Raw genomic sequence first — 26,430 nt, forward strand, 5'->3', positions numbered from 1 at the left:
CAGCGCCTAGCGCAATGGGATCCCGCTCCAGGCCCGGGGCTACCACAATACAAAGATTAGCAAATGCATGTGACGTGACCAAGCTCCCATGTCCCTGAGCTAACTCCCTCCACCTTGGATCCAAACACTCCTACGTTGTCAATGGGGGTGTGTGTCTGAGAATCTGAGCCCGGGTTGGGGTCTGAAATCCACAGCGCCCCCCCATTCTCTGTCCTGGGCTGAGCTCAAACCCTGGCTCCAGCTGCAGATGTCACAGCTGAGCTCTCTCTAATGGGTCCGAACCCCCTCCGTAGGTCTAGGCAACCCCAGCTCCAGTGAGAATCCAGAATCCAAACCTGGATTCCAATTTGAGGGGAGGGTTGGGGGGCTCCCTCTTAATGTCAGCGATGCCCAGTGTGGATCGCAGGATGCAGTTGGGACACATCAAGCAAGCGAGGACAGGTGCTGGGCTCAATCTGCCGGAAGCCCCTTTTGGAAATCAGGTGTTTGGGAGCATGTAGGGGGATGCGGTGGGGGAGCAGAATTCTGGGGGGAGTTAGAAATGGAGTGTCTGCTTGGCTAGGTTGTCTGGAGGACATAGCACGTGAAACCCGTGTGTTGTGTGTACCCCTCGGTGCCTGATCTGCAGTGGATATGAGTCTCTTACAGCCCCCGCTGGGGCAGCTTGGCTCGTTAGTTCAAGCTGTAGCTACTCATGCCTTTAGTTCTGGAGGACCCCAGTTCAATCCCTGGTACGGCAGCCTTCAGGGATGCGCCTCGCAACCCCCTGTTGGCAAGGAGGCCAAGGACAGAATGGGCCAAAGGGACCAACCACTCAGGAGCTTACGCTGCCAATAGGTAACTTCAGTGTCTGGACCAGATGGAGGCTCATGGGACAGTATGTGAAAGCTGCCCCACGGGAGCCAGGGGTGGACCTGTCATGGCCTGCTTTCACCTGAGTGGCTCTTTGCAAGGAGCAGCAGCTGTCCTACACCAGAGCAGAGGCAGATAGCTCTGTTCATCTCTTCCCCCAGGGCACAGGCTGCACTGGGGTCTGCCAAGTGGAGTCAAGAACACGTTCAGGCCGTTTGATCATTTCCACATTTAATTAGAAACGTATTCAAACCAGCGAACCCCTCGCTGCGTGTCAGACGGTTCCCCGAACGCCAGCGCGTTGGCAAGGCAATCGCTGGATGGCGTTTAAAAGGCTGCCACTGTTCAGTGGAATTCTCACCGTGGGTCCCAGCTGATGGATGCTCAGCGCCGGGTAGCCTGTAAAATCCTGCTACAACGTGACACGGACCCGGGTGCCTGAGAGGAGCAAGCCCCACCTTGCTGGACAAGGTACCTTTCCATTGTCCTCTCTTGTAATGCCGGCTGGGGTGGGACTGGAGGAGGTGGGAGCTTCCAAAGAGCAGGAACCCCTGCTGGAAGATGACACCTCTTGGGAGCAGCTGGGCTTGGAGGAGCTGTGGGCGTTGCATAGCAGGTGCTTGGTGAGTCTCCAAAGCTTAGGCTCTGGGGAAGGTCCCATCTTCCACCATCCAAAGGAAGCAGGCACCTGGGCTACCCCACCCAGAGTGGAAGGGCAATGCCGCGACCCAGGCTAGGTACTAGAAGCCTGGCTGAGGCTCTGAAGCGGGGCAGAAGCCGAGTGGACACCAAGTCACCTCCTGGCAGCTGTGCAGGAGAGATGTGTCCCAGCGGTGGGTTGGCCACACCCTCACTTGTGTCGCTCTTTGTCCTCTCTCCCAAGGTCCAAAAGCCTGTCCTCAGGTCCTGATTCAATAAGCAGAGTGCTGATAAGATCTGAAGTCGTTTTCCTAATGATGGGCCATCTCGGCCAGATAACGTAATTACAAGATTGTCCCCTCACGGCTGCAAAGTGGAGTCTAAGCAGCTGTTACGGTAATGGGTTGGCTTGGGAGGTTTCGGGAGATGGGGAAGAGGCTCCTATTCCCTTTGCAGATGGGAATGGGGCCTTGTGCTTCTGACACCTCCCGCCGCATCCAATTATACCTCCAAAGGGAGTTCCCTACCCCTCTGATGGTCTCTAGCAGCGACTAAACCTAACAGCTGCGCTGGATGCTATTTAGCCCTCAGAAGGCCATACCAGCTTTAGCTAACTCCTCTCCACAGCACCCCCTGCGAGGTAGGTAGGTCAATATCATCCTCCCCATTTTACAGATGGGGGAAACTGAGGCACAGAGCGGCAAAGCAACTTGCCCAAGGTCACCCAGCAAGTCAGCAGCAGAGGTGGAGGCAAAGAACGCTGGTGTCCTGGCCCCCAGCGCTGCGCTTAGGCCACTAGACCACAGTCCGCACCCAGCCATGGCTACAAGCGGCTCTCCGAGCAAGGCTCCCTGCTCGCAATTCGTTTGTTTTAATTAACTATTAGTCTAAGAAGCCGGGGCAGGTTAGATCTGTTGTGTGTGTGTGCTCCTGATGGGACGTATGCAGCACAGAGCTGAGCTCCATTTGTGTCCTCTGGGCTCCGCGGCGGGTGGGGGGGGAGAGCCATGCTAACGCTCCAGGTGGAGTTTCGTCGGCACAAGTAGAATAAATACGTCCCAGGATAGGAGGAAGAATGGAAAAAGTCGGCGTGGATTGTGGCAGCAGCTAGGAGGGAAAGAAGGGATGGAGCAATAGTCTGTAGGGGAGAGAGAGAAGGAAGATGGCACAAGGCTGGAGGAGTGGGGGGGAACGTGACAACAGTCCGCTGGCAGAGGTGGGAGAGAGAACACGAATGGGCAGGGGTCCACCGAAGAGACACCAATGGCCGCCTGTAGGCATGGGGACAGCAGCAGCAACCTGTAGGCGAGTGACAGCCATCCATAGGCAAGAGGGAAGGTGGCGCGAGCCCAGAGGAGGGGGAAAGAAGGGGGGAGCGTGGCCGCAAGTGGAGGGGAGAGGGAAAGAGGCAGCTGTTTGGGGAGGGGAGGGAAAACAGTCCCCTGGGGAAAGAGAAAGGGTGACTGTGGGCACTGGGGGGAGGAGGAGCAGAAGGGGATGTGGGTGCTGCTTAGGGAAGCGGGGAGGGGGGTTTCTGTCTGTGGCATCCCCTTCTCTTTTTTACCTGGCTCCCCTCTCCTCTGTGGGCAGGTTCTCCGAGCACAGAGCCAGCTCCCCGGAGGGCTCTGGGCCAGAGAGAAAGGAGATTGCTTTCAGGGGTCAGAGAGGCAGGGACCCAGCATGCTCAGGGGGTGTCTCACTCCCAGCGACCCCCGTTAGCCCAGCCCAAGAGGCAGTGGGTACGGGCTTGACCCCGCTGGGGCGCCTGCACAGAGGAGAGAGGGTGCGGGCCAATTCCCCACTGCCCCGCTGCTCTGACTGGGGCGAATGCAGGAGAGAATCAGGCCCCCTGGTCTCCTGCCTGCCCCCTGCCGAGGGGACGCACCCAGCCATCACTGCTTCCTCTTCACCACCTGCCTCAGGTGCAGCTCGCTCTCCGCCGCCACAATGGGCTGCTCGTTCTGCAGGTGGTAGTTGATCAGGTGGCTGATGCTCTCGAACCGGATGTCCTTGGTCCTCACCTGGAGCAACAGAACGGGGAGGGGGGTGGGCGTGAGGCGGGGAGCGGGCAGGTCACGCTCCACCCAGAGAGGAGGCTGATGGGGCTAAGCGGGGCGGGGTGCCAGTCAAGGACATGCGGGCTGAGTTCGGGGAGCCCGGCCCGCTCCTTACCACACCCTCAGGATCCACCAGCAGCAGATGCTTGGGCTGCCCGCCGTTCATGCCCGTCAGGACGTACTGCCCGGGGTTGGTGATGCTGTCCCTCACCAGGAAGTCCCCGTCCATCTGCAGCAGCTTCTCCGCCTCTCGCCGGCTCATCTTCCCGTGGTACCAGGGCTCCCGCTTCAACTGCTCTTCCGTGGGGGCGATGGGAGCCTTCCGGGTGGGCGGGCTGGGCCACTGGTCCTCTAGGGGCGGGCTGGCCCCGCCAGCCACCGTGGATTCATGCAGCTTTAGGGCGTCTTCGAAAGGCCCTGCAAGAAGCCAAGACTATAGAGCAAGGAGGGGACAGGCCCCGGCAGCTACCCTAGCCAGGATCACACCACAGGGCTCCCAGTCCCCAGGCCTCCTGCCAGCCGGGTTTGGGAAGAATTCTCCCGTTGCTGGACCTTGGGCTGGCTCTTTTAAAGGCCTTGAGCCAAAGACCAAAAGCAACTCCCACTATTCTGTTCTAGTGAGGTTCCTTCACTCCAAGAGCCGCTGTCTTACTCATGTCAAAGAGATCCTTGGGGGGGCTCTCCTCGTGCTCCCAGCTGTCCAGGCACTGCGTGTTGACGTACATGTGCTCTTCGTAGTCGCGGCATCCCAGGGGCTGGCTGTCTGCCTGGAGGTAGCCGTCGCAGGACTGGCCTGGAAGACACAGTGAGGGCCAGTGAGCGCCGGCAGGCTGTGCGCAAAGGAACCACAGGAGCCGGGCCTGCCACACTGGGATCCATGGGTGGTGCGAGAACTGCCGGCTGAAGGAGGCTAGCCCCCCACCCCTTCTGCCTGAGGCCCTGCCTCTTCTGTGACCCCCTGCTGGAGCCCAAAGCCACCGTCACTGCGGCCACTGGCCTCCACCCCAGGCTAGCCCCCCGGAGCACCGGGAAGGTGGGCGGCACAGCCCCAGCCTCACCCGGGGCCAGCACTGGGGGACTGGAGCCACACGCAGAATGGAAAGTAGGAGGGGAGAGCTGGGGGCGAAGCATGAGTGGGGCCATGCCTGGATGTTTTGGGGAGGCATAGCCTCCCCCAGCCTATGATACCCGCCGCCCATGCTAGGATTGCTCCCTATGATCTACCCTCTGGGGTTTTGTCCAGTTCAGTTGTACCAATGGGGGCCCCCACCGCTTCCCTGGGGAGGTGATTTCCACCTACCCTCCTCCCTGCAAGAAGTTCTCCTGCTCCATGCAGTCTGAACTTCCCTCTGCTGAGTTTCACCCCATTGCTCCTCCCTTTAGGATTGTCCTCTCCTTGGCCACACACTCCTACACTGATCTCATCTTCCCTTGGGTCCTTTCCCCTCCCCCTATTTGGCCCTTTCACCCTGACTCACTAGGGGAGGAGCAGGAGACCAAGCTTCTTAAATTCGTCTCTGATGGGAGCAGCTGCTGTAACATCCAGGGGAGACTCGGGGACAAGCTCATTGGTGGCCAGGAACACCCCCACCCCTGACAGTTCCCCCTGGAGTCCATGTGGTGACGGTGCGGAAGGATCAGCTGACGTGCCAGGCTGTGTGACTCATGCCAAAGAATTTGGTTTGCAAAAGGAGCATCACTCCAAGCAGCTGCCCTATGCATTGTTCTCAGCTAGTTTTCTCGTAACCGGGCAGCTAGGGACAGTAATGCCCATCTCCGAGGGTCCTACCACAGGCATTTGCGAGTCCTGGGCCATGCATTCCCGTGCCCACAGGGACATGAGTCCCTGGGTTAAATGACGCCTTCGAGCTGCAGCACGTACCAGGAGCATCGCCGTCCCCGTGGGAGCCCGGGTGGCTGTTCTGGTCTCTTCTGGCAGGAAATCCAACCTGTGAAGCAGAAGAATCAGACCTCGGTCCATGCAGCCAGCACACATGATGCAGGAGGTTTGTTTCCCCTCCACACGTGGCGAAGGGGTGGGCATGTGATATGGAGACCCAGGCAGTGGACAGGGAGATGCGTTAGGTGGAGGCGTGAGGACAGCTGAATACCCTGGCTTTGCTCGCTGCCTCCTCAGGGCCTCCACCCCTTTCTGGGCCTAGCACCGGTTTCCATTTGCCGGAAACACAGCCTGGAGGTCACAGCTCATGGTCACATGGAAGTGTGAAGCAGGTCCCCCCCCCCATGACCTCCTTCACCCCTGCACGCTTCAGCTCCCTCCTCTGTATAATCGGGTGATGCGGCCCATGCGGGGTGACACAGCCTGTGAGAGATTGAGGGGGTTAGTGACTGCCAGTGCAGGGACCGTGGGATTGGCGCGCCTCCGTCCCTCCTGATCTTTGCCTGTTGCACATCATTGCTTCGTCTCCTGACGGCTGTAACACGTTCATCTGGGGTTTAGTGGCCTGCGATGTGCAGAGGATCGAACGCTCCCTTCTGGTCTTAAACGCGATGAACCGATGACTCAAGGGCTAGAGCTTTTGGTAGAATCCCACGCAGCCTTCAGAGGCTGTGACAGTCTTTACTGCTGGACAACAGACCCCTCAAGCCACAGAGGAGGCCATAGAGCTGTATGGGGCTCTCCCTGATGGACCCACCTCCATCCCTGACCCCAGAAGCTATTCCAGAGACACTCCAGGCCTGACCCTGCACCAGGCACTCACTGGGGGCGTCCTCGATGGGGACAAGAGCCAGGTTTGGTTTCCAGCTTTCAGCATCAGGGGAAAAGGCTCAGTTCAACACAGGAGGTTCTGGGTGCAACCGTGGGGTGGGGAGGTTGTGAGGTGGGGGAGAATTGGGGAAGCTGCACAGCCAAGCGTGCTGACTGCAGGATTCACCTGGCTGAAGTGACCGGCACAGGAGGGCTGGGAGTGTGCGTGGCCCAGCAATGTTCCATGCCTGAGCCGAGAGTCGACGAGTCCCCCCAGGGGAGGCTCCTTCCCCGGGATGCTGTTGTAGTAATCGTGTTCGGCCATGTCCTCTTCGTCGCCCCACGCGGATTCCTCGGTCTCCATTACCCTGCGCAACAGAGAACACGGGAGTTAGGGAATGTGGTTAGACTCCAGAGCTGGAGCATCAGAGCACCCAGAGATTGGCAACCCAGCACCCAGGCCCAGAGCATCCCCAGATCTAACACGCAGGGCATCTCATGATCTAGCACCCAGGGCATGGTAGCACCTAGTACTGAGAGCACCCTGGACCTAGCACCCCTAGCTGTGACAAAACCCACAGACAAGGTCACCGTCGTATGGAGCATGCTGCAGGGCCCTGTATCTTGTGATGCAGAGAATGGTAACACCCCAATGCACCGGGCAGAGGACGGTCCCGTTCTTCTACCAACAGCCCTGCTGGGGGCTTGAAGTAGCTCAGGTCCTGCTCAGGTGGTGACTGCAAAGCAGTTCCATGAAGGCTTGGCAGTGTGAACGCCACCTTGTCCCCGAGTCTGGAGAGCACCTGGTGGGGCCAGTAGGAAGTGGCTGGGATGCCAGGTCACTTGCCAGCGTAAGGGATGGATGAACGTGGGGGTAGAAGGCTGCAAGGCCTCATTCACCTGGACCAGCTTGGGGAATATGCCTCGGAATTGCTGCCCAGGGTAAGGTGAGAAGGTGCAGACCTGCATAAAAGCAGGCCCAGTCTGGCCAGGGCGACCCCAGAGCAGGGATTTGGGTTCCCAGCAGCACCAACAGGCCCCATGTCTCTCATCCCCCCTACCTGTCCGGCGGCACCACCACCTTGGGGGGGCTGTGTAGATACTGCTTGAAGCGCAGCTCGAAGGCCTGCCCCACCGTGTTGATGATGCTCTGAGCCAGCCCGTCACAGCACTCCAGGATGTGGCATGCTGCCCGGCAGGGAGGGAGACACAGACACATCAGGCGGCGCATCTGGGACCTTTATCCCACGGCAGGACTGGGCACGAGGCCCCCCGGGTGACATATGGCATGGGACACCCATCGCTTTAAGGTGAAATGGGGCTAGTCTTGCCTGGGTCATAATTAACTGCCCCCTTGCCTGAGGAGGTGGGACTAATGGGGTCAGGTGTCTGCATGGCGAACACCTGGGCCTCATCAAAAGGCTTGAGAGAGAAGGGGTGGGGAAGGAAGCTGTAGACCAGGCTGCTGTTGGAAGCAGGGATGTCCCTGAGAGAAGCGGTGGCAGATCCAGGGGAAAGGAGCCTCCAGAGTGGAAGAATGCCCTCAAGGCCACGTGCTGGCAGGAGGGGCGCTCCGGTGGTGAGTTCCCCAGTTACACTCCGCACAATAAATGCACAAGAGGTTGTGGGGGGAGCCCTTCTCCATACTTTTGGCCAACATGGGTCTCCTGGTTAGCCTTGATCCTTCCTTGCTTATCACCCCTCTTTGTTACCTCCCTGTGTCCTCTCACCCCTGCCCTGCTCACCTCTTTGGTTAATGGGATCCTTTGCCACATAGGCCACATAGTCTGTCATGTCCTGGAGAGAAAGGGAAAGTCAGGGAAGGAAGGGTTTTGTGGCTATCGTTCCTGGGATCTGGCCTGCAGGCTAAGGGTCGGAGGGGCTTGAGGCAGGGCTATGAATCTGGGTGTGAAGGGGAATGAGCCACAATCCTCCGGCTGGCAGATCCCCCTTCCCCAGGCAACGTGGGTGTAGGTCCCTGCTCTGATACACTCCCTCCTTGGCTGGTGAGGGCCAGGGAGTGCTGCAGAGACAGCAAGGGTTACCCGGTGCTGGGCCTCACCCCATTGCCCCAGGGCAATCTGCCCTCCGTAGTGCCCACCGGGCGGCCTGTGCTGTAATTAACCAGCTCCCTGGGGCTGACTGAGGGAGGACTGCCCTCTCGTGGCTGCAGCCCAAAGAGGAGATAAAGGACATATTACCCCTGGTAGCGGCAGGAGCTTATGTAGGGGGTGGCTAGGCTTTGGGGGTGAAAGAAGCAGGGGTCCAGGCCCCAATCCTTGAAGGAGGGAGAGAGGGACGGGGGAGCAAATTGCTTGTTGCCTGCAGGGATGGAATCTCATTGCACTGTCAGGCTCTGCAAAGGCGGTTTGCTCTGGCGGACAAGTGCGCTCGGGGCATGGGGGCCAGGAAGCGGCATGTGTCCCTCTGCAGCGCCCCCCTCTGGTCAGTGCAGGTATGGCATGGCAGGTCACTGCTTTGTGGATAGGGGTAGACACTCCTCCTGAGGGAGAGCCCTGGACCAAGCAACTGGCCAGAGAGGCGTTTCTCTGGCTATTCTGGCCTTTCCCTGCTTCTTTGTTGTCTCCTCAGGGTTTAGGAGCTGTTACAAGGCCCAGCTGGAGAGGGAGAGAGGCCCAGCAGGACCCCTGAGTTCTCAGAGTAGGAAACAAGTGGAGGGGGAGGGGACTTGCTTTCCCCCCATCCCGGGTTACCACCATTGAAATGCAAAATACTGGCAACCCCCCATCCACAAAGCAGGACTGTCACAACCCCAGCCACAAGGCAACTCCATAGCGCCCCCCCCCGACCCCCAACAGCCACTTATAGTATCTAGAGAGAGGACACCTGTAGACAAGACCGATAATCATCGCGGGTCTCCTCACTGTCCCATCACTCAAAGCCTACCTCACACACCCATGCGTGGGGCGGATGGCTGCTGTATTTGCAATGGTTTTGCTCTGTTGTCACTTACACCATGGAAGTGGGAACACGGCAGCATCTTTCGCTGGACGCGGACACTTTGAACATGAGCTGTCCCAGCGTCGTGCGAGAATGCTGCAAAGCTTTAGACCCATGTTTTAAAAAAAAAAAACACAAAAAATCTGGCCGTTTAAATTATTTTTCTGGCAAAACCATAAAAAAACCCAGAGAGGCCAGTCAAATACCAGCCAGTTGGGAGCCCTCCCGTACCCAACCGTCGGTGCCCAGGACTGAGGCTGCAACAGGCAGAAGCTGGTCCACTGGCAGTGTGATTGTTGCTGCTCATTGATCACCGCCAGAGGCAAAAGAAACTGAGGCAGGGGGGAGAGAAGAGAGGGATGCAAAGGGGGCGAGGAAGAAGGAGGGGGAGGAAGAGATGCAGAAGAGAGCGGGGCCGTGAGGAGCTGACGACTCCTCTAATCTCCACGCACCGAGGGCGGCCCTTACCGTGTCTCCTCCCGAGGCGAAGGAGATGGACTGCATGTGGTGGTTGGCAATGATCTGCAGGGAACAGAGGCAGGCGTTAAAGATCTTTGCGAAAGGTCTCTGGGAGGCTCTGGAATCGCTCAGAGCAGCGGCTCGGTAGAGCGGGGGGAGGGTAGGGATGGACCCGCCGCCAGCCCATGCCGAAAGTCGGTGCTCTGGGAACCGTCCTGGCTTTCCTCTGCCGCTGGGGGGAGGCGGAAGCTAGGCCGGCTGTATCCACCCCACCCGGCCTAGGGCATGTAGGCTGTGGCTTGTCGAATGGACATGCCTGCCTTCTGCTGGCGAGCGTGGTTGGTTCTGAAACACCAGCTTCCCCTCCCTGCTCGGATCGCAGCCGGGAATCCCCCTCTCCCATCATATCGCCACCCTGTGGAGCCTCACCGGCTTGCTTGACTGTTTAAAGGGGATAAAACAACATGGGGGCTTGCAAGAGCAAAGGGTGGCCTAGTGGTTGGAGCACAGGACTGGCAGCTGGGCCCACCTGAGTTCTAATCCCTGCCCTGACACTAGCTCCCGATCCTGTGTAACCCTGAGTTGTTCTATCCTTGTGCTCTGAGGATAAGCAAGGTGTTGCTCACCTGCCCTCTAGAGCTAGATACGCTGATCCCCAAATTGGGTGGGGCCCAGCTCCAGGGGTTGGGCTCACCCCATATGGGGACAGGTGTTCGGGTGCCTCTCTGTCAGCCCAGAGTGGATCCTTTGCATTGGGCGAATGATGCTGGATTTACAGCGGTGAAGCTGAGAGCAGAATTTAGCCCCAGATCTGAATGTTGGAGCCGGCCTCTCACTTTCCCAGTGTCTGGGGGTTGACCATGGAGTGGGCGGAGTTGCAGAGGACGCTTGGAGGGGGAATACCCAGGAACGACGAGATGAAATTGAGCAAAAGGAGATGTAAATGGAGGCTGAATGGCCAAAGGATGTGCCTAGCAGTCGGCGAGGAATCATCTTTGCAAGGGGGCACCCCATCGCTTGGGATACAGAAAGCTCGACTGGCCAGAGCACTAGAGAAGGACCCTATATGGAGTGGGGTGGACTTGGCAATTCTGTGCCTGTGCAAAGCCCCAGAAGCAGTGGCACAACTTAGAGCAGCCTCAAGGCTGCTCTAACCTGCGCTAGGGGCTGCACAAGTCCCACTGGATAGGGGAGGTGCAAGCAGCCTCCCCTCTGTCCCTGCCCCAACTGGTCCTAGATCTCCATGCCCCAGGAGAGCGATCGGAGCACTTGGGTGGGCACTAACCTGCCGGGTGGTGGGGATCATGAGGTTGAGCCCGTCGATGGAGATGTTGACAGTGATGCTCATCCCAGCGAAGTGCAGATTGTTCTTGCCCAGGATGGAGAAGAGGGCTTTGTTAGGCGCCTGGGGAGGGAGAAAAGGGCTGGAGGGTCATCGCCTCATCTAGGGTAACACTGGGTGCTGCGCTCAGCTAATGAGACAGGGAGATGGCAGGGGGACAGTGCAGGAAGCTTCTGCAACTCTGCTGAGCTGAACCAGCCCCGGCACAGTCAGCGAAATGTCCAGCTTCCTGCCTGCAGACAACCGCTCTGCGCAGGTCAACAGTGCTGGGAAGGGGATCCCAGGGGAGAGTGCTCCGAGGATGCTGGGGGAGAGATCCCAGAACCTGAACCTGCCTTAATAACCTTTAGCCACATCCGCCCAGGGTCTGCAAAGCCAAGTCGGCATCATCAGCCCTGTTTTACAGACGGGGAAACTGAGGCACGGTTACCCACCTTCTTCTTCCAGGCCCCTTTGACCCCGGGCACCGCCTCGTACAGTCTGTTGATGGCTTCCCTGCAAGCAAAGAATCAAGCAGTCTGGGGTTAATCCTCCAGCCCCCGTGGCGAGACTAGGTCAGTGGGACCTGACCTACCCCACCCCACCCCTGCTGCTAAAATGCTACCACCTGCATTGCCTGGAGGGGTGCACCGGGGACCCTTGCAATGACTGTTGGGGCGGGGACAGCTGGTCCACGTCACCTGTGGCTGGGGGCACTTCCCCAGACGTCCTTTGTTAGCGAGCTGGGTGAGAGCCCTCCCCCCTCCCCCCGCCTCAGGCTGGGATCCTTCCCTCCAGGATCCCAGCCCCCGGACCACAGGGATGCTGCCCTCGGGCAGCTTTCAAGGGGCCCAGTTCAGCCTCGGTCAGCACCTGCAGCGTTTGTCCTGCTTGCCGGTCACCCGGCCCCGATGTGGGGTAAATATGGAGGTCTCCCCACACGCAGAAGCTACATGGAGCCGGCGGGTCCCTGAGTCCCAGCTAGCAGCTCGGCCTGCTCCCCAAGCCTACGGAGTCCACGCGCCTGAGAGAGACGTCTCCCAGGGACCTCGTCCCCATCCCCAGGACTTGGATGGAGGCTGCGGAACTCAAGTCCCACTGGGGGACACCTTCACCCTCCGCCTGCTCCGTGCTCCTGCTGCTCCCACGGCGCTGTGGGGACAGGACCATCAATATGCCGTGGCTGGCAATCTGCTCTGGAGGCTCCTTCCTTCTCCCCCGCTCCTGTCGATCCGCCTGGGGCGGCCCAACGCTGCATCAGCAGGCAGGAGACTCTGCCGTTCTGCGCCCCCTCTCCACCCCCAGCTTCTCTTGCTACTTGTCTGGTTTGCAGACGGAGCTGCTGCAGCAGAACCCGCCCCCCACGTCCCTTCCCTGCGCCCTCTGGGCCGGTGGCTTTATTTGAAATGCACGTGGGGATTTCTCAGCTGGGCTGTTTGGGGTGGAGCTGAGGGGTGGAGAAGGGGAGCCAGCCCTGAAGACTGGAGGCCTGCGATCTCCCCCAGACCAGGACAACAGAGTCAGCTTCCACGCCCGCCCCACCTTCCATGGTGTCTGGCACCCATAACCCACCCCTGCCCGCGCTGTGTGCCATGGCATGGTGTGGGTGCCAGGGGTCAGCCAGGGGGTCCCTTAGGGCCCGCGCTGTGTGCCATGGCATGGTGTGGGTGCCAGGGGTCAGCCAGGGGGTCCCTTAGGGCCCGCGCTGTGTGCCATGGCATGGTGTGGGTGCCAGGGGTCAGCCAGGGGGTCCCTTAGGGCTCGCGCTGTGTGCCATGGCATGGTGTGGGTGCCAGGGGTCAGCCAGGGGGTCCCTTAGGGCTCGCGCTGTGTGCCATGGCATGGTGTGGGTGCCAGGGGTCAGCCAGGGGGTCCCTTAGGGCCCGCGCTGTGTGCCATGGCATGGTGTGGGTGCCAGGGGTCAGCCAGGGGGTCCCTTAGGGCTCGCGCTGTGTGCCATGGCATGGTGTGGGTGCCAGGGGTCAGCCAGGCAGGTTGGCCGGACTGCAAGCCCTGTGGAGCACCTGCAGTGCCAGGTGGAGACGAACCCGTCCCACAGGCTTTCTCAGCCCTGAATCTCTGGAAAGCTGGTGCATTCATTTGGAAGTAGGGGAAAGCCCAGGGCAGGGGGCCCGGAGGGGCTTACCTGGTAACCTGCGTCCGGGTGTTAAAGTCAAGAGATCTCATGGAGCGCAGCACTTCAATGCAGCCCATGTACTGGAAAAGAAAGGGGTTGAAATCAGCCAGGCTGCAGTGACCTGCTCAGATCCCCAGCTCACGGGAGGGCAACAGGAGACCCAGCCAGGCGGGAGCAACAGGTTAGGTGGGAGTGGGAGCTAGTGCACCCCAAAGAGCTTACGGAATTCACACACCCAGTTCAATGGACTCGGGCTGACAGGCTAAAAATAGCAGGGCAGACAGTCGGGCTTGGGCTGGAGCCCGGGCTCTGGAATCCAGCGATGGGTGCAAAGAGAGGGCCTCCCCGAGGCTTTGTCTGTGAGCACATTTCATGTACTGACTCCCACCCTTTTGCCCTGGTGGGGGGCACATCAGAACTCTCTGTGGGAGGCCAGAAAAGCAGCCCCTGGCTGGCATCAAGCGGAGCAAGGGTAAGCCACACCCACTCAGTGCCCCGTGCTGTCCCCCACTAGCGGTGGCTGGGCACCGTTCTAGAGGTCCAAGAGCTTCCTGCAGCCTTGGCTAACAGAGCTGGGGTGTAACCGGGCAGGTGACCTGCCCCTTTGAAGGCCAGGAGGCCGGGGCCGCTCACCCCTATCCTGCTACCCATGTGCAGGTGTCGTCCTTCAGGGCAGGAAAGCCCAGCAGTTGACAGCTGGCTGGGGAGTAGAAGCTGCTCCTACGTGGGACCAAAGAGCCTGACTGGGGACCGGGGGTTGGCAAAGGACTGTGGCTGGCTGGGCCAGAGGGTTGGGTTGGCCATAGCCCGGTACCCGCCGGCGGGCATCAGGAGAGGCTGTTGCAACTGGGGCCAGCCTAGGAGGAAGGAGGTGGGATGCTGAGCCTGGCTGGTGCAAAGGTCTCTTTGTTTTGTGCTTTCCTGGACTTTGTCTACAGGACTCCATTCCCCTGGGCAGGGATGACCTGTCTAGTGACGTGGCTGGGAGGGGCAGGTCATACCGGCGACTGGACTAGGCCGAAGAGTGCGGCGGGGGGAAGCTGAGCCAGAACATGTGAGAGGCCACGCTACCCTGAGTCTGGCCTGGTATGCTGCTAATCCTGCCCTGCCTCGGGAGGCCGCGCTCATAACTCACGCTCCTGATCGAGTGGGCCTGATCGAATGGTTTGAGGATGTCAGTGCCAGGGAGAAGGGGGCCAGGCTGACAGCTCTGCAGCCTGGAGCCTTCTGTCTGCACCAAGCAGGGACAAAGCAGACAGCGTGTGGGCAAACTGCCCACGCACCACCCACTTGGCAGGCCTCAGCCCCGAGCTGGAAGGGAGCCTGTCTCCAAGAGCAAGCTCCGTCCCCGTTGCTGTCAGGCCTTGGCTTCTCCGCTGAAGCGGCTAGCAAGGGGGCCAATTAGTGCCAGTTGCCATGGGGCTTTGTGCAGCATCAACACCTTCCCTCTGGGCACCGGACTGATATCCACGAAATTCGTCTCTCGCCAGCTGCTAAACAGCCACCGTGTAGCCATGATTTCCAGCTCCATCTGTCTGCATGCGGGGCCAACCTCCTAGCTGGGAACGTCACTGTGCCCCCCTCCCAGCCCCTACCCCTCTTCAGTGGTGCATTAGCTGCCTTTCCAGCAGGCACTGCCAACGAGGTCAGTTTAATGGGTTTGGCAGGGCTCCAGGAGAAAAGGCTGGAGGCGAAACGTATGGCGGCTGATTAGGGCCACAGCAAACTTAGGGCTGGAAAGAAATTCACTTGGATCATCCCGCCAGGTGCTCGCCTCCTGCAGCGCTCGCCTGCTTATCCCTTGCTAGCGGTGATTAAAATGTACAACCTCTCTTGAGGGGGAAAAGGAGGAGGGTGAGCCTAAGAGGTTCTGAACAACCCCAGCGCTCCTTGGTCTCAGGATCAGGACCTTTATCCTGGCCTCTCTCTGAGGGGTGGATACCTGGGGCCAGCTCCTAAGCTGGCGTAAACTGGGAGAGCTGCCTTGACCTGTGCTGATGTGCCCCTTAGACCGGGGGCGGTCTTTGCCGACTCTAGTTACTTTCATTTCAAGGCCCAAGCAGCAGCTTGCTCCCCATCAAAGTCCTGCCTTATGGGGAGGCTGGGGAAGGGGGAGACAGGATAGTGCCCTACTGATGGTCCTGCCTTCCGCTGTGCAGCTACTCTAAGCTCTGGGGGGTGGGACTCTGGGGGGTGGGATGCAGGAGGATACACCAGTGTTTTTGTGCTGGGGATAATGGGACTTTGCCCTTGGATGGCTCCCTCCAGCACAGGACCCCCCCCCTCCGCAAAGCCTTTTCAAATAAGTCTGAGTCTCCCAAGGCCCCTGTAAATAAGTGTCTTTATCCCCATTTTGCAGAAGAGGGAAGCTGACGGAAAGAGACAGTGTCATAAGTGACTTGCCCTAGGTTGCCCAGCAAGGCAGTGGCAGAGCTATCACTTCCAGCTGAATTATGGTCCAGGGGGAGGTGTTCCGGCCTGTGTTAGACAGGAGTCAGGCACGATTATCCTGATTCCAAGGCCAGTGCTTTACCCACTGGACCATGCCCCCTTCTTTCCTCCCCTGAGCTTTGACTCCTGCCCTGTGCTCTCCCCGACCGGCATTCCAGCTGCTGCGGAGATGGAAATCTGCTGCCAGTCTACAGCCTCCCGTGCAGCCTCAAGCCTTCACTTTACTGGGAGTTCGGGGTATCCCCTTTCGACTTCTTTGCTCCCTGTTCTACACTGCACTGTTGTGGCTAAATTCCACCCCAGCAATGGCTGCATTTCAGTGCTGGGCAAAGAGAGTTGTACAGCAAGTTGCTTTGGGATCCTTTGGTAAGGAAAGACACTGTTATCAATGCATCTCTTCTCTCTCTGTCCCCAACACCATGCCCCTCTCTCTGCCTTCTGCCAGCCTCCTCCTATGGCTCCTGTAGAAACTGCCTGCACTGAAGGAGTTAACCTCTGCGCATTTCCTTTTAAATCAGGTCAGCTCTCAACCACTGTCCCACAGTCAAACATCTGATGATCTATGATGGGGCAGGGGGAGGAGAGAGACAGAGGCTAACCGGAGACATGCTGCCCTGCTCCTCCATCTCGCCTGCAGTTGTAAATTACCACAAGTTAATTGAGAGTAAGACAAGGAGCCAAATGCCATCAGCAAATTCAATTACAAGTGTCTCACCCTTTCAGTCCCAAAAGCAGCAACCCTGGAGCTCATAGTACTGTGGTTGAGACTGACCTCCATAGCACCTTGCATCCCCAGAATCTCAGAGGGCTTTCACCAGTGAACCCTCACAACTCCTTTGGGAAGCAGGTGCTTGTTATTACTATCCCCATTTTGCAGATGGGGAAACTGAGGCACGTGGATGTGATTTTTTTCCCCCCAACATCAGGCAGCAAATCAGTGGTAGAGATCTGAATTGAACCCCAGAGTCCTGGCTCCACGTCTTGTGCTGTAACCACTAGACCCCACTCCCCTCCCAGAACTGGGGCTAGAGCCCAGGAGTCCTACCTCCCATCTTCATGCGCTAACCCCTGGACCATCTGGAGAGGTGGGCCACACTAAACCCACTCCACAAAATGACCCACTAGGCTAGGGGGTGTGTGTAACCCTGGAGATAGGCCTAAACCAAAGCCCTAGATCCAAACTTCACAGCTGGCCCTATTTCTACGATGGGCCCAGATTCATCCCCTGTGAAGCCTGGGGGATTTGAACTCAGATCCTAATCTCAGTGCTGGAGCAGAGGCCCCATTGTGAAGGAGTTTGTTAAACTTCCCCCTCCTTTATTGTCTCTTGCTATTCAGCTACCTCTGGGGTAAGGGGCGAGACTGCACTGGTGGGTCCAGGCCAGCTGCAGGGCCAGTCAGTATCCCCAGAGGCACTGGGAAACAGGAGGATCTTCTGAACCTTCCCCATCCTGTTTAGGACCCTCATCTGCCACAAGGCCTTTTCAGGAAGACCCCTCCAGTGCCGTGGCAGCAGACTCTCCCCTCCTAGAAACCAGCCTTTCCAGGCCCCGGCTTTCTGGTGTATCGATGCGTCTACACGGTCTAGCTATTCCAGCCCCGATCCTGCATGCTTAGCTGTGTGGACAGACCAGAGATCAGGACCTCGGGCCCAGGTTCTCAGAGGTATTTAGGCACCTAACTCCCATGGGGTTTGTGTGCACTTCAGCTGGGCACGAGCGGACAGAAGCACACGAGTTTTGCTTGACCTAGCGCGCCCAGCATAGCAGTGTGGAAGCTGTGGCTCAGGCGGAGACTTGGGCTGGCCACGGGAGCTCAGGTGAGGGGGGCTCAAGAGCCCGAGCTGCTTAAATACCTTTGAGAGTCTGGGCCGGGGTTTGTAAACCCCTGGGTCGAGGAGCACGAGCCTGCTTCGAAGCTGCGTCTTTCTGGGAGTGCTGCGGGCCCGGGGCTGTGGGAGGCCTTTGGGGAATAGACACTCCGAGGGAGGGAGGCAAGCAAGGCTAGACGGAGAGTGAATGGGGCCCAGCCAGAATGTGCCACGGCCATCTCACACCCTGCTGGGGAGGCTGGCTCATGCTTTTCTGGGAGCGGGGAGGTAAATCTCTCTCCTTTCTCAACTAACCCCTAGGGGCTGATTCTCCCTGACCTTGTGTCAGCAGTTACACCCGTGCAAAGCAGCGGGGAGAGCTGGCTATCCCCCCAGCCAGCACAGGTAGGCCTCCTATGGCCTGCAGGCCGGGTAGGTTTCCTCTGGTGGCTCTCAGAGCCCAGGGGCAACGAAATCAGTGGAGCTGTGTTGGGTCCAGACCACAGAAGCAGGCCCAGCGGCATTTGCATGGGAGACCAAGACTGGGACACACGCACCCCCAGCAAAGCCATTTCCATGGTCAAGCGTAAGCCCCAGCTTTAAGAATTGGAGTCAAGGGGTGGGGTGGGGATCTTGCTGTTGTGTCCACCCCACGGTGGCTTCCTCTGGGGGGAGCGGGGAGGGGGTTGTATGTTAGAGTGCAGGGAAAATTAACCCAATTTTCCCAAGTCCTAGCCTAGCACCCTAACCACTGGGCCCTCCTTCCTCAGCCCAGCTGTACACAGAAACTTAGGGGATGTTTAAGGGGTGGCTAAAGCAGGGCTGAGTCTGCCCTCACTGACATTGGCACAAGTCAGGAGTAACTCCACCAAAGTCAATGACAGTGGTGTCAAACGGGGGTAAAGGAGAGCAGTAGGCCATGGGTCCTTGGTGGTGCTCTTAGGGTTGACACACTGGGCTGGGAGTCAGGAGAGCTGGATTCTGCTCCTCGCTTCACCACAGAGTCACCGTGTGACTGTCCCCACTTTGTGCCTCGGTTTCCCCATTTCTGGTGTGGGGGAGGAGTAACACTACCTCCCGCCACCCCAGGGCTCAGGTCATCAACAAGTGGCTTGCCCAGTGAAGGACGAGGTCTCAGTGCAGCTGGCAGCTGAGTACGGGTTTCACGCTGGCTAAGCAGCAGTGGGCTCGTTTTAAACCATGTGCAATTGCCCGGGCAAGGCCAGGTTGCCCCAAAGGGCCCAAGTCATAATTAAGTCCCAGCTACCGTGGTGTGATGGTGACAGCCTTTGGCGATGCAACACCAACCCCTCCCAGGGCAGGGTGACACCTGGGCTTTGAGGCCTTGAACAGAGGGAACTTGAATGAGGAAGCCTTGAAAACTGGGGAATTGGGTGGTGTGGGGGGAGAATCATCCCAAACTTCCCTCTACCCATGGCTGGGGGCTCCCCTTCCCAGCTGCCAGCCCCGAATGACAGAGGAGCCCAGGGATCCAAGTGCCAAAGCAGCGGACTCCCAATTCAATCCCAGCTGCGGAGATGCAGTCAGCATGGGAGTTCGTTCAGCCCTGGACAGGGGTGGGCAGCGAGGGGAGGGGAGGCCAGAGAAATGGGCTTACCCTGACAATGTAGGAGACCCCTGGTCCCAGGACCCGTTCGTCCGGATGGAGCCAGCCCTGCGCCGGTTTATTGATGAAGCTACCTTTCCGGTTCCATTCCTCGCCGGCCAGTTTGACTCCCTCGACCCGAGCCGCCTTCCTCCCTCCCACTCCTCGGAACCGGTTCATCACCTGCAGGGAACAAGGAGAGTGGCAGACAGGCTCGCAGGCGCTCAGGACAGCAGCCAGGCTGGAGGAGGAACCTCCTGCCTCTCCGGGGCCCCCGGGCTTGGCCGGGGATGACAGGTCCTTGCTGGCGCTGGAAGGGCTGCGGCTCAGGAAGCCAGAGGGGCTGGAGAACTTCCACTGGGGAATCTTGGGGATCAGCATGCAGAAGGTGGTCACGGCCTCCTGCTCCTCCGGCAAGCGGGCTTCGCCCAGCGCGGGGCACGGGTGGGCCAGGGAGGCGGGCGGCGAGGGGGCCGGGGTGGCTGCCGCGACCTTGCTGCTCATGGCTGGGTCCTCCGAGGGCGTCACTGAGCCATTGCGAAAGCGACCATACTTGGGTTCTGTTAGCATGCCCTGCCGCTGCGTGTCTGGCTAAGTGCTTTTAGAGTGCTCGCCGGGCACGCTCTGCGCTCCTCTCTCCCGCTCGCCGGCCCCCCACCCCCCGCTCCTCTCTGGGGAGGCTCAGCTCACACAATGATGTCATGGTGTTATTGCTCATCCGCCAGGAGCCTGGCTGCCGCAGACCTGGCCTGCACAGCTCCACTGCCACAAAAACAGCCATCTGCCAGCACTGGACAGAGGCAGAGAGATGAGCCCGGCCGTGGGCCCGCTCACCCCAGTGCAAGGGGCAAGGGAGGCCCTGGTCCACACAGCACCTCTTGGGGTGGGTTTGCCTAGCACAGCAAGCCCCAGGGTGAAAGGCCAGCGGGGGGAGTTGGCTGATTTTCTACCTTCCTGCTTTCCGCCCGCACAAAGCCAGCTGGGGCTGGGCCTGAAGGGCCATGGGCACTAGGAAAGTAGCCTGATCGCTTTCACATGCACTCGCTACTGCTCTCCTGGTCCTTGTCTCTGCCAAGCAATGGTGCCAGACTCCCTGAGATGGGGGGGGGAAGAATATGGGACCCTTACATGGGGATTATAGATCCATGGATTATAAAATCCATTTTGGGACCATTATGATCGTCGACTCTGATCTGACCCCCTGCAGATCACTGGGCAGAGGAGTTCACCTGGTGATTCGTGCGTCAAGCCCAACAGCTTGTGGGTGAGCTAGAGAGCACATCACCAACCAGTGGGGACTTGGACCGGGGCTGGCTCACCAACCATCCCGGGCTTGGTTATGGAATGGATCACCAACCAGCCAGGGACTTGGATAGAAACCGGATCACCAGCCAACCTAAGACTTGATTAGGGACTGGTTCACCAACAATCCGGAGCTTGGATAGGGACTGGAACATCTAGCAATCCGGGGCTTGGATAGGGACTGGAAAACCAATTAGACAGAGACTTGGATAGGGACCACCAACCAGTCCAGACCTGAATGGGGACTGGTTCACCAATCAAGGAGAGAACTGAATAGAGATTGCATCATCCTGAAGCACCCTGTCATGTTCCTGATGCTTCCTTTCCACTGATGTCATTTTGTAGCAATTGACTATATAATGGGTGGGCCAGATTCTGCCCTCGGTTACATCCTATGCAACCGAAACACAGTGGCTGCAAGAGTCACATCACCTTATAGAAGCTAGTCCACATAGAGGATAAGAGTCCACGCTCCTGCCAGCTAATGGATTAATCCTTTGGCTCAAGTGGCAGAGGCCTGGATTCTGGCCTTACAGACGACCTGTAGCTGGAGATCATGATACAGGTCCCTCCTGCCAGGGCCTTTGTGCACCACGCAGCATTGTCAGTGGGGCATCCCTGGAGAATTCAGCCCTGCACATCTCCCTTTAAAACGACTCTTCCCCACGGGAGCCTTAAACCCTCTGGGTTGATTCACACTAGAACGAAGACGGCCACCTCATCTGTGTGGCATCATGTAGACGTGCCCTTTGCGCACTGCTCCAGTCCAGCCATGGCAGGGTTAATGGGCTGTAAGTGGCAGGCAAACAGGCGAAGGTGGAGCCAGGGTAGGCTACCGCCTTCCTACTGGGAGCCACTAAAAGTGAGGCAGGAGTCTTCACTTGCACTAGTCTGCAGCTTAGGCTGCATAATTGGCTTGAGTGGAGACAGGGCCACTTCTGGAGCCCGGCTGCTTGGCTCACTACGCTCCTTGGAATTTGTTCTCTCTCTGCATTTACATCGAAGTCAGGGTTTGTTTTGGGGTTTGGTGTGAGAGCTCCGGGATGCCCTGCTGCACAACATGGGCTGCCTTCTTTCTTTGCTTCGGAAATCAGGGCTCTTGTTTGCTCTGCTTTATCCTGCACCTGGAGAAAAGCCCAGCGCCTGATTGTTCATTTGTTTCGAGGGTTTGTGCAGTAAGGAGCGGAGTAACTCCCCCACCTCTTTGCCAGAATCTACAGCGAAGGGGAAACCCTTAAAGGGAATCTCGCCGCTCAAAATAATACATGCCCCCAACCCCCAATCAAACTTGCGCCCGATGCTCAGAGGTCAGAGAACCCAAAACTCCAGTCAAAGTCCAGTTCTCAGCACTTCTGAAAACCAGCCCAAACTGTCCTACCTGTGTTTTTAGCATCATCTGAGACTTAAAACCCTAAGGGCCTTACCCTCAGCTTGTGTCTTTGAACATAGCTCCACTGATCCCACCCTACGGGGTTCTGTCTATGATTTTAACGGCTTCCCACCGCTGGAGTCTTTGCGCATCTTAAATATACTGATGAATTTAGCTTCACCCCACCCCTGCGACGTGGGAAAGTGATATCCCCATGGTACAGATGGGGAGCCAAGATACAGAGAGATTCAGTGACTTGCCCAAGGTCATGCAGGACTTCTGTGGCAGAGCTGGGACTTGAACCTAGAGTTCCCAAGCATCTTCATCACAAGTCCATCCTGCTAAATGTTATTTTCAGTCTTTGCACTTTGCAGGGGTTGGGAAGGAAAAACAGACTAGTTAGTTTCATTCCTAGTGGCTTTCACCCTGCAGCCATGGTGCACTGATGCCCCGTGCTGCCCTGTTTGCCTTGCAGGGGGGTGTTTACCTCTTTATCAAAGCTGTTTCCAGCTGGATCTCTTCTCTTTAAAGTCACGCACACATTCCCATGGCTCTGGGGCTTTGTGAAGTGGTAGGTGTCACAGAACAGATGTTTTGGTTCCAATTTGACCATATGGTGCCACCCCTTGAACGAATTGAAATGTAATTACCTTCCTGATCCACATAGGATCTTCCTCTGCAGATGATGATGAAAGGAAGGTAGGTAACCTGATATCTTAGCTAACTCCCCATCAAGAAAGAACCCGCATAAGGCATGGGGGGTTCGTACAGATGATAGCTACTAATGACATATGAATTAAAAATCAAAGCCTTCCCCACAGGGCTCTTGTTTTCAAACTCCAGAATGCATGTGTGACCGACTCTTTGTTTTCTCCTTACTGTCTCTTCCTCTCTCTCTTTTACTGGCAGGTGACTGGGCGAAAGCCAGTAATTGCTCTGAGTGCGATCAATAAAGCAAGGTAATAGAATTACATGTGCTGTTGCCATATTAAGATGTGCTTCTCTCTCTTTTGGTCTAGTTGTTTTCTTTTCTTAAACAGCCTTAAGAACCTGGAAGGGAGAAGGGGCTCTGATGTTCTTTAAAGCTGCTCCAGAAGTTGTTCAGACCCTGGGTTCCAATGTGCTTTGAAGGATAGACCTTGGTTGCAGGGGAGGTTGTCATGTGCTCCCTGCTAGATGCAATTTCAGATCTGTTCAGGCATTTGCTATCAAGTTGTCTGTATGCATCTGACCAGGCTTTCCTCATCATCTATTAGCTAAACAAGATTTAGGTCTGGCCAGGACTTGGATGGAAGACCTCCACTTAAAGCCCAGGGTTATTGGGGAGGCATTGCCTCATTTGGAGCTGGTTCTTCTATTTAACTTCCTCTCTCAAACTGTTGGGCAGTGCTGCCATGCTCCCATTCAACAGCTGCCGATTCCACCCCAGAGGCCGCTGCATTGCAGGGCTGCGTGAAGCAATTCTCAGACAGTTTGTTATAGGCATTGGGCAGAGGCAGCGGTGCCGAGAGGCGGGTGTCTGGCGAGGCCTAGAGATCTGTGATTAGCGAGGACAGGGCACGCAGGGGCCTTTGCCAAATAGGGGCCTGATTCTCCACTTTCCTACAGCCCTCGATCCCAGTTCGTGGTGGGAACGAAATGCTCCCGATCAGAATGGTAGCATGGGAAGTCGGCTTTGCACATGATTGTCCGGGAGTCTCCAGGAATTACAGATGAATCTCGAATGAAAGATGATGTCATGTAATGAAACCTTCAGGAATACGTCCAACCAAAATTGGCAACTCTATGCACAGGGGTAAATGACAACGCGAGGGGCAAGGCAATGGGGCACCTGCCCAAGGTGTCCAGAGGTGCCTGTATGCAGCGGGCCAGGCAGCATGGGGCCCAGTTCCGTGTGCTTTCTTTATCACCCGTAGGTTGGATGAATGATCTGACCACTCCTCCAGCAGAGATCCATCAGCCCTGCAGGATAATTCATGGCTCTCCCTGAGCCAGTGCTCTCTGCCTTCGCCACGCTGGCAGCTCCTGGGCCAGGAAGAGACTAGAATAGAAGCTCCTTTTCCTGGAGTAATCCCTGGAGATGCGGGCTGCTCTCCTCAGCAGAACTCCCTGGCGGCTGGGAGATTATTTCCATCTCATCTGCCATCAGCCTTGGGCCCTGGAGAGGTATCAATCAAGCAGCTGGGGCTTTCCCAGCCTCCTCTGCAGCCCCAGCTTCTTTAGCGGAGCTTTGAAGAATAAGGTCTGATTTCAGCCTCCCGCTGTCTCCTAGAGCAAAGCAGCCCAGCAGAGTCCATGCAGTACCCCTCTCCTCCTGGAACCCCAAACCTATGGCTCTGATCCCCCGGATCCATCCCTGCACCAGCTCTGGGACAGGTGGAAGCTGCTTGTCCCTCCCCTATTCTGCCACTGCTGGGGGCCGAGGTGCCGGCTACAGCAGCTCTGGAGATGCTCTAACTTGTGCCTTCTGCTGCCAGCGTCTCTCTGGAGCTTGCGGTGGTTGCAGGCTGACACTGCCTTTGTCTCTTGCTGGCTGACCCACCCACGAGCGCGGCCTGGGCCAGAATGTCCTTGAGCAAGGGGTTGTTCTGCACTGCTGGGAATTGACTGCGGGGTGAGATGCAGTCCCTTTGCACCAGCAGCAAAGGGATTAATTCCTCCTTTCCCCTCTCTCCTCCCCGCTTAGCCTCTATCATTCCACCCTTGCTCTGTCCTCCATTGGGATCTGATGCCTTGCCCTCCAGCCTGGGCCCCAGGTCACTGTGCCAGTCCCCTTCCCCTGGGGTGGAGCTGGGACCTCAGTCCAGCCCTGCTTTGGAAGGGAGCTCCAATCCTTGATGTAGAACTCCAGCCTTTGGCTTGAAGGCCCGATCCCAGGTCCGCAGTGCAGAACTCCGCTCTCCATCCCTGGCTGTTGCGGAGACAATCCAAAGACCAAGGGGAAGGTGAGATGGGATGGGGAGGGGACCTTCAGAGGAGGCTATTGTTAGCAGCCGAACATGAAAACAAAAGTCTGGCTGTCTCACCGCTGGCGGCGAACAACTCATCCATCAAAGAGCCATCCAAAGAGGAACACCAGGTCCCTCTGATCTGGCTGCACGTCATGGCAGCTGGGTTCTGTCTGCAGGGGGCTCCCAGAATGAAAGCTAAATCACCCTGCCCGCTGGGCAGAAGGGAGCAATTTGCTGGCGGCGGCGTTTCAAAGGGAAGCCAGGAGGCAGCGCCAGCCAATCCAAGGGAAATGCCATTTACATTTTCTTACATGCTCAGATGCAAGGAGGAGAGAAGAAAAATCACAGCCGAATGGCTTCATGCACAGCCCTGGCTTTGCCGGAAATTGTTGGGCAGAGAAGCCCTGGGGACCGGAACGGCCACCTCCATGGGACAGATGATGGAGAGCAGCCATTGTAGCAATGTGGCTCTGCCCGGGTCTGCAATCCCAAGGGCAGTGTGCCCACTCAGCCGCCCCAGGGATCCGGCAGGTGCCGATTCTCACCAAGCCTGACTGAGGAGGAAGGATGGTCTAGTGGGCAGGGGCACGGCAGTGGTACTCTGGAGAGCTGGGTTTAATTCCTGGCTTATGAACGACTCGAGTCTCACCTTGGGTGACTCACTTAACCCTGATCTGGGTGCAGGTTTTGTACCAGTATTAATGTGTCAGTTCAGGGTGTGACATTTCACTGATAGTCTTAGATAGCTACAGCCCCTAGCATGGGCACAGGGATAAGGTATAAAGGTGCCTTACACCACTAGAGCTTATTCCCCTTCCCACAGAGGAATAACTATACTGGTGTGAAACACTTTTATCCCGGGATCAGTGCGTCCACACTAGCTGGGTTGGCATCCCTTTAATTACCCCCGCAGCGTTAAAGCTGTAAAACTTTTGTGTGCAGACGAGGCCTTAATCTGCTCTCTGCCTCGGTCCGTCTCTATCCGTCAGGGCACTTCTGGGGCCCTGGTCACCGGAGTGCTGGAGCTGCCTGCGAGCTTTGTCCTTGCAGTGCCCCGGAAGGCAGGGAATTGTTATCGCCATGGAACAGCCAGGGAAATGCTAGGCTGACTGCCTCTAAGCTGAGCTGTGCTTCAGGGATGCTGTCAGAATGTGTACCGCCCGGGGCTGACAGGAGCGCCGACAAATCGGCAGGGGTCGTGCCATTCTCTTCTCTTAGCTTCTTATCCCTGGCTCCCTCCTGGCCTGGGAGCACCAGGGTCAGGTATTCACCCGGATTGTACCAAGTTAAGGATGCTGTGTAATGGACGTGTCTGCTGCAAGGGACAGCCCTGGGCCAGAGCAGGGGAACTGGACAATCTCGTTTCCTTGTGTCCAGCTTTGCTGAGTTGCACCCCAGAAGCCCCCAAGGGAGTTCGTAGCATTGTCTGAGTGTGGCTGAGAGCAGGACTTAGCCTAGGAGTCTGATCTTGACAATAGCCCCTTTGTCCTGCCCACTGTTGCTTGGCTTCATCTGTGCACCAAGCCCTGAATCAGCTGCTCCCACCTGGGGGCTTTGTCTTTGATTCTTCCTCCATTGGCAGTGGCTTTGTCCTTGCACAGCTGGTTGCTGGGCCTGTCGTGGGGCAGTGTGAACACACGGAGCCATGTCCACGCATACGCTCACCCGTACGTGCATTGCACACGACCGTTCTGGGGGCCGATGGGGTCTGACGTGAGGCGAATTGACGCAGGGCCTGGCAGCACCGACAGCCACCTACACTCCCCCATGCACTATACCCAGATGCACACAAGTCCGTGTGTTAC

General features: G+C 57.7%; 1 protein-coding gene across 4 annotated transcripts in view; it reads right to left on the minus strand.

The window, feature by feature from the left end:
* Nucleotides 1-1,066: 1,066 nt before the first annotated feature.
* The window catches only part of SHC2 (SHC adaptor protein 2), a 28,714-nt gene continuing 3,350 nt past the window's right edge, over nt 1,067-26,430 (minus strand). The window contains exons 1-13 of one of the 4 annotated variants that reach the window (XM_073324152.2): nt 19,016-19,573; nt 13,146-13,216; nt 11,455-11,515; nt 10,964-11,083; nt 9,688-9,741; nt 8,004-8,055; nt 7,320-7,446; nt 6,446-6,626; nt 5,431-5,497; nt 4,201-4,341; nt 3,664-3,965; nt 3,377-3,512; nt 1,067-1,758 (exon numbers count right to left, since the gene is read on the minus strand). In XM_073324152.2, the coding sequence (XP_073180253.1) occupies nt 3,384-3,512; nt 3,664-3,965; nt 4,201-4,341; nt 5,431-5,497; nt 6,446-6,626; nt 7,320-7,446; nt 8,004-8,055; nt 9,688-9,741; nt 10,964-11,083; nt 11,455-11,515; nt 13,146-13,216; nt 19,016-19,573 (1,863 nt within the window). In that variant the 3' untranslated portion in view covers nt 1,067-1,758; nt 3,377-3,383. Of the gene's footprint in view, nt 3,513-3,663; nt 3,966-4,200; nt 4,342-5,430; nt 5,498-6,445; nt 6,627-7,319; nt 7,447-8,003; nt 8,056-9,687; nt 9,742-10,963; nt 11,084-11,454; nt 11,516-13,145; nt 13,217-19,015; nt 19,574-26,430 lie in introns of those variants that run through there. The other 3 variants (XM_073324151.2, XM_073324153.2, XM_073324150.2) reach the window with 3 other exon arrangements.

The sequence above is a fragment of the Lepidochelys kempii genome, chromosome 25 (assembly GCF_965140285.1).
Source record: "Lepidochelys kempii isolate rLepKem1 chromosome 25, rLepKem1.hap1, whole genome shotgun sequence".
NCBI lineage: Eukaryota > Metazoa > Chordata > Testudines > Cheloniidae > Lepidochelys > Lepidochelys kempii.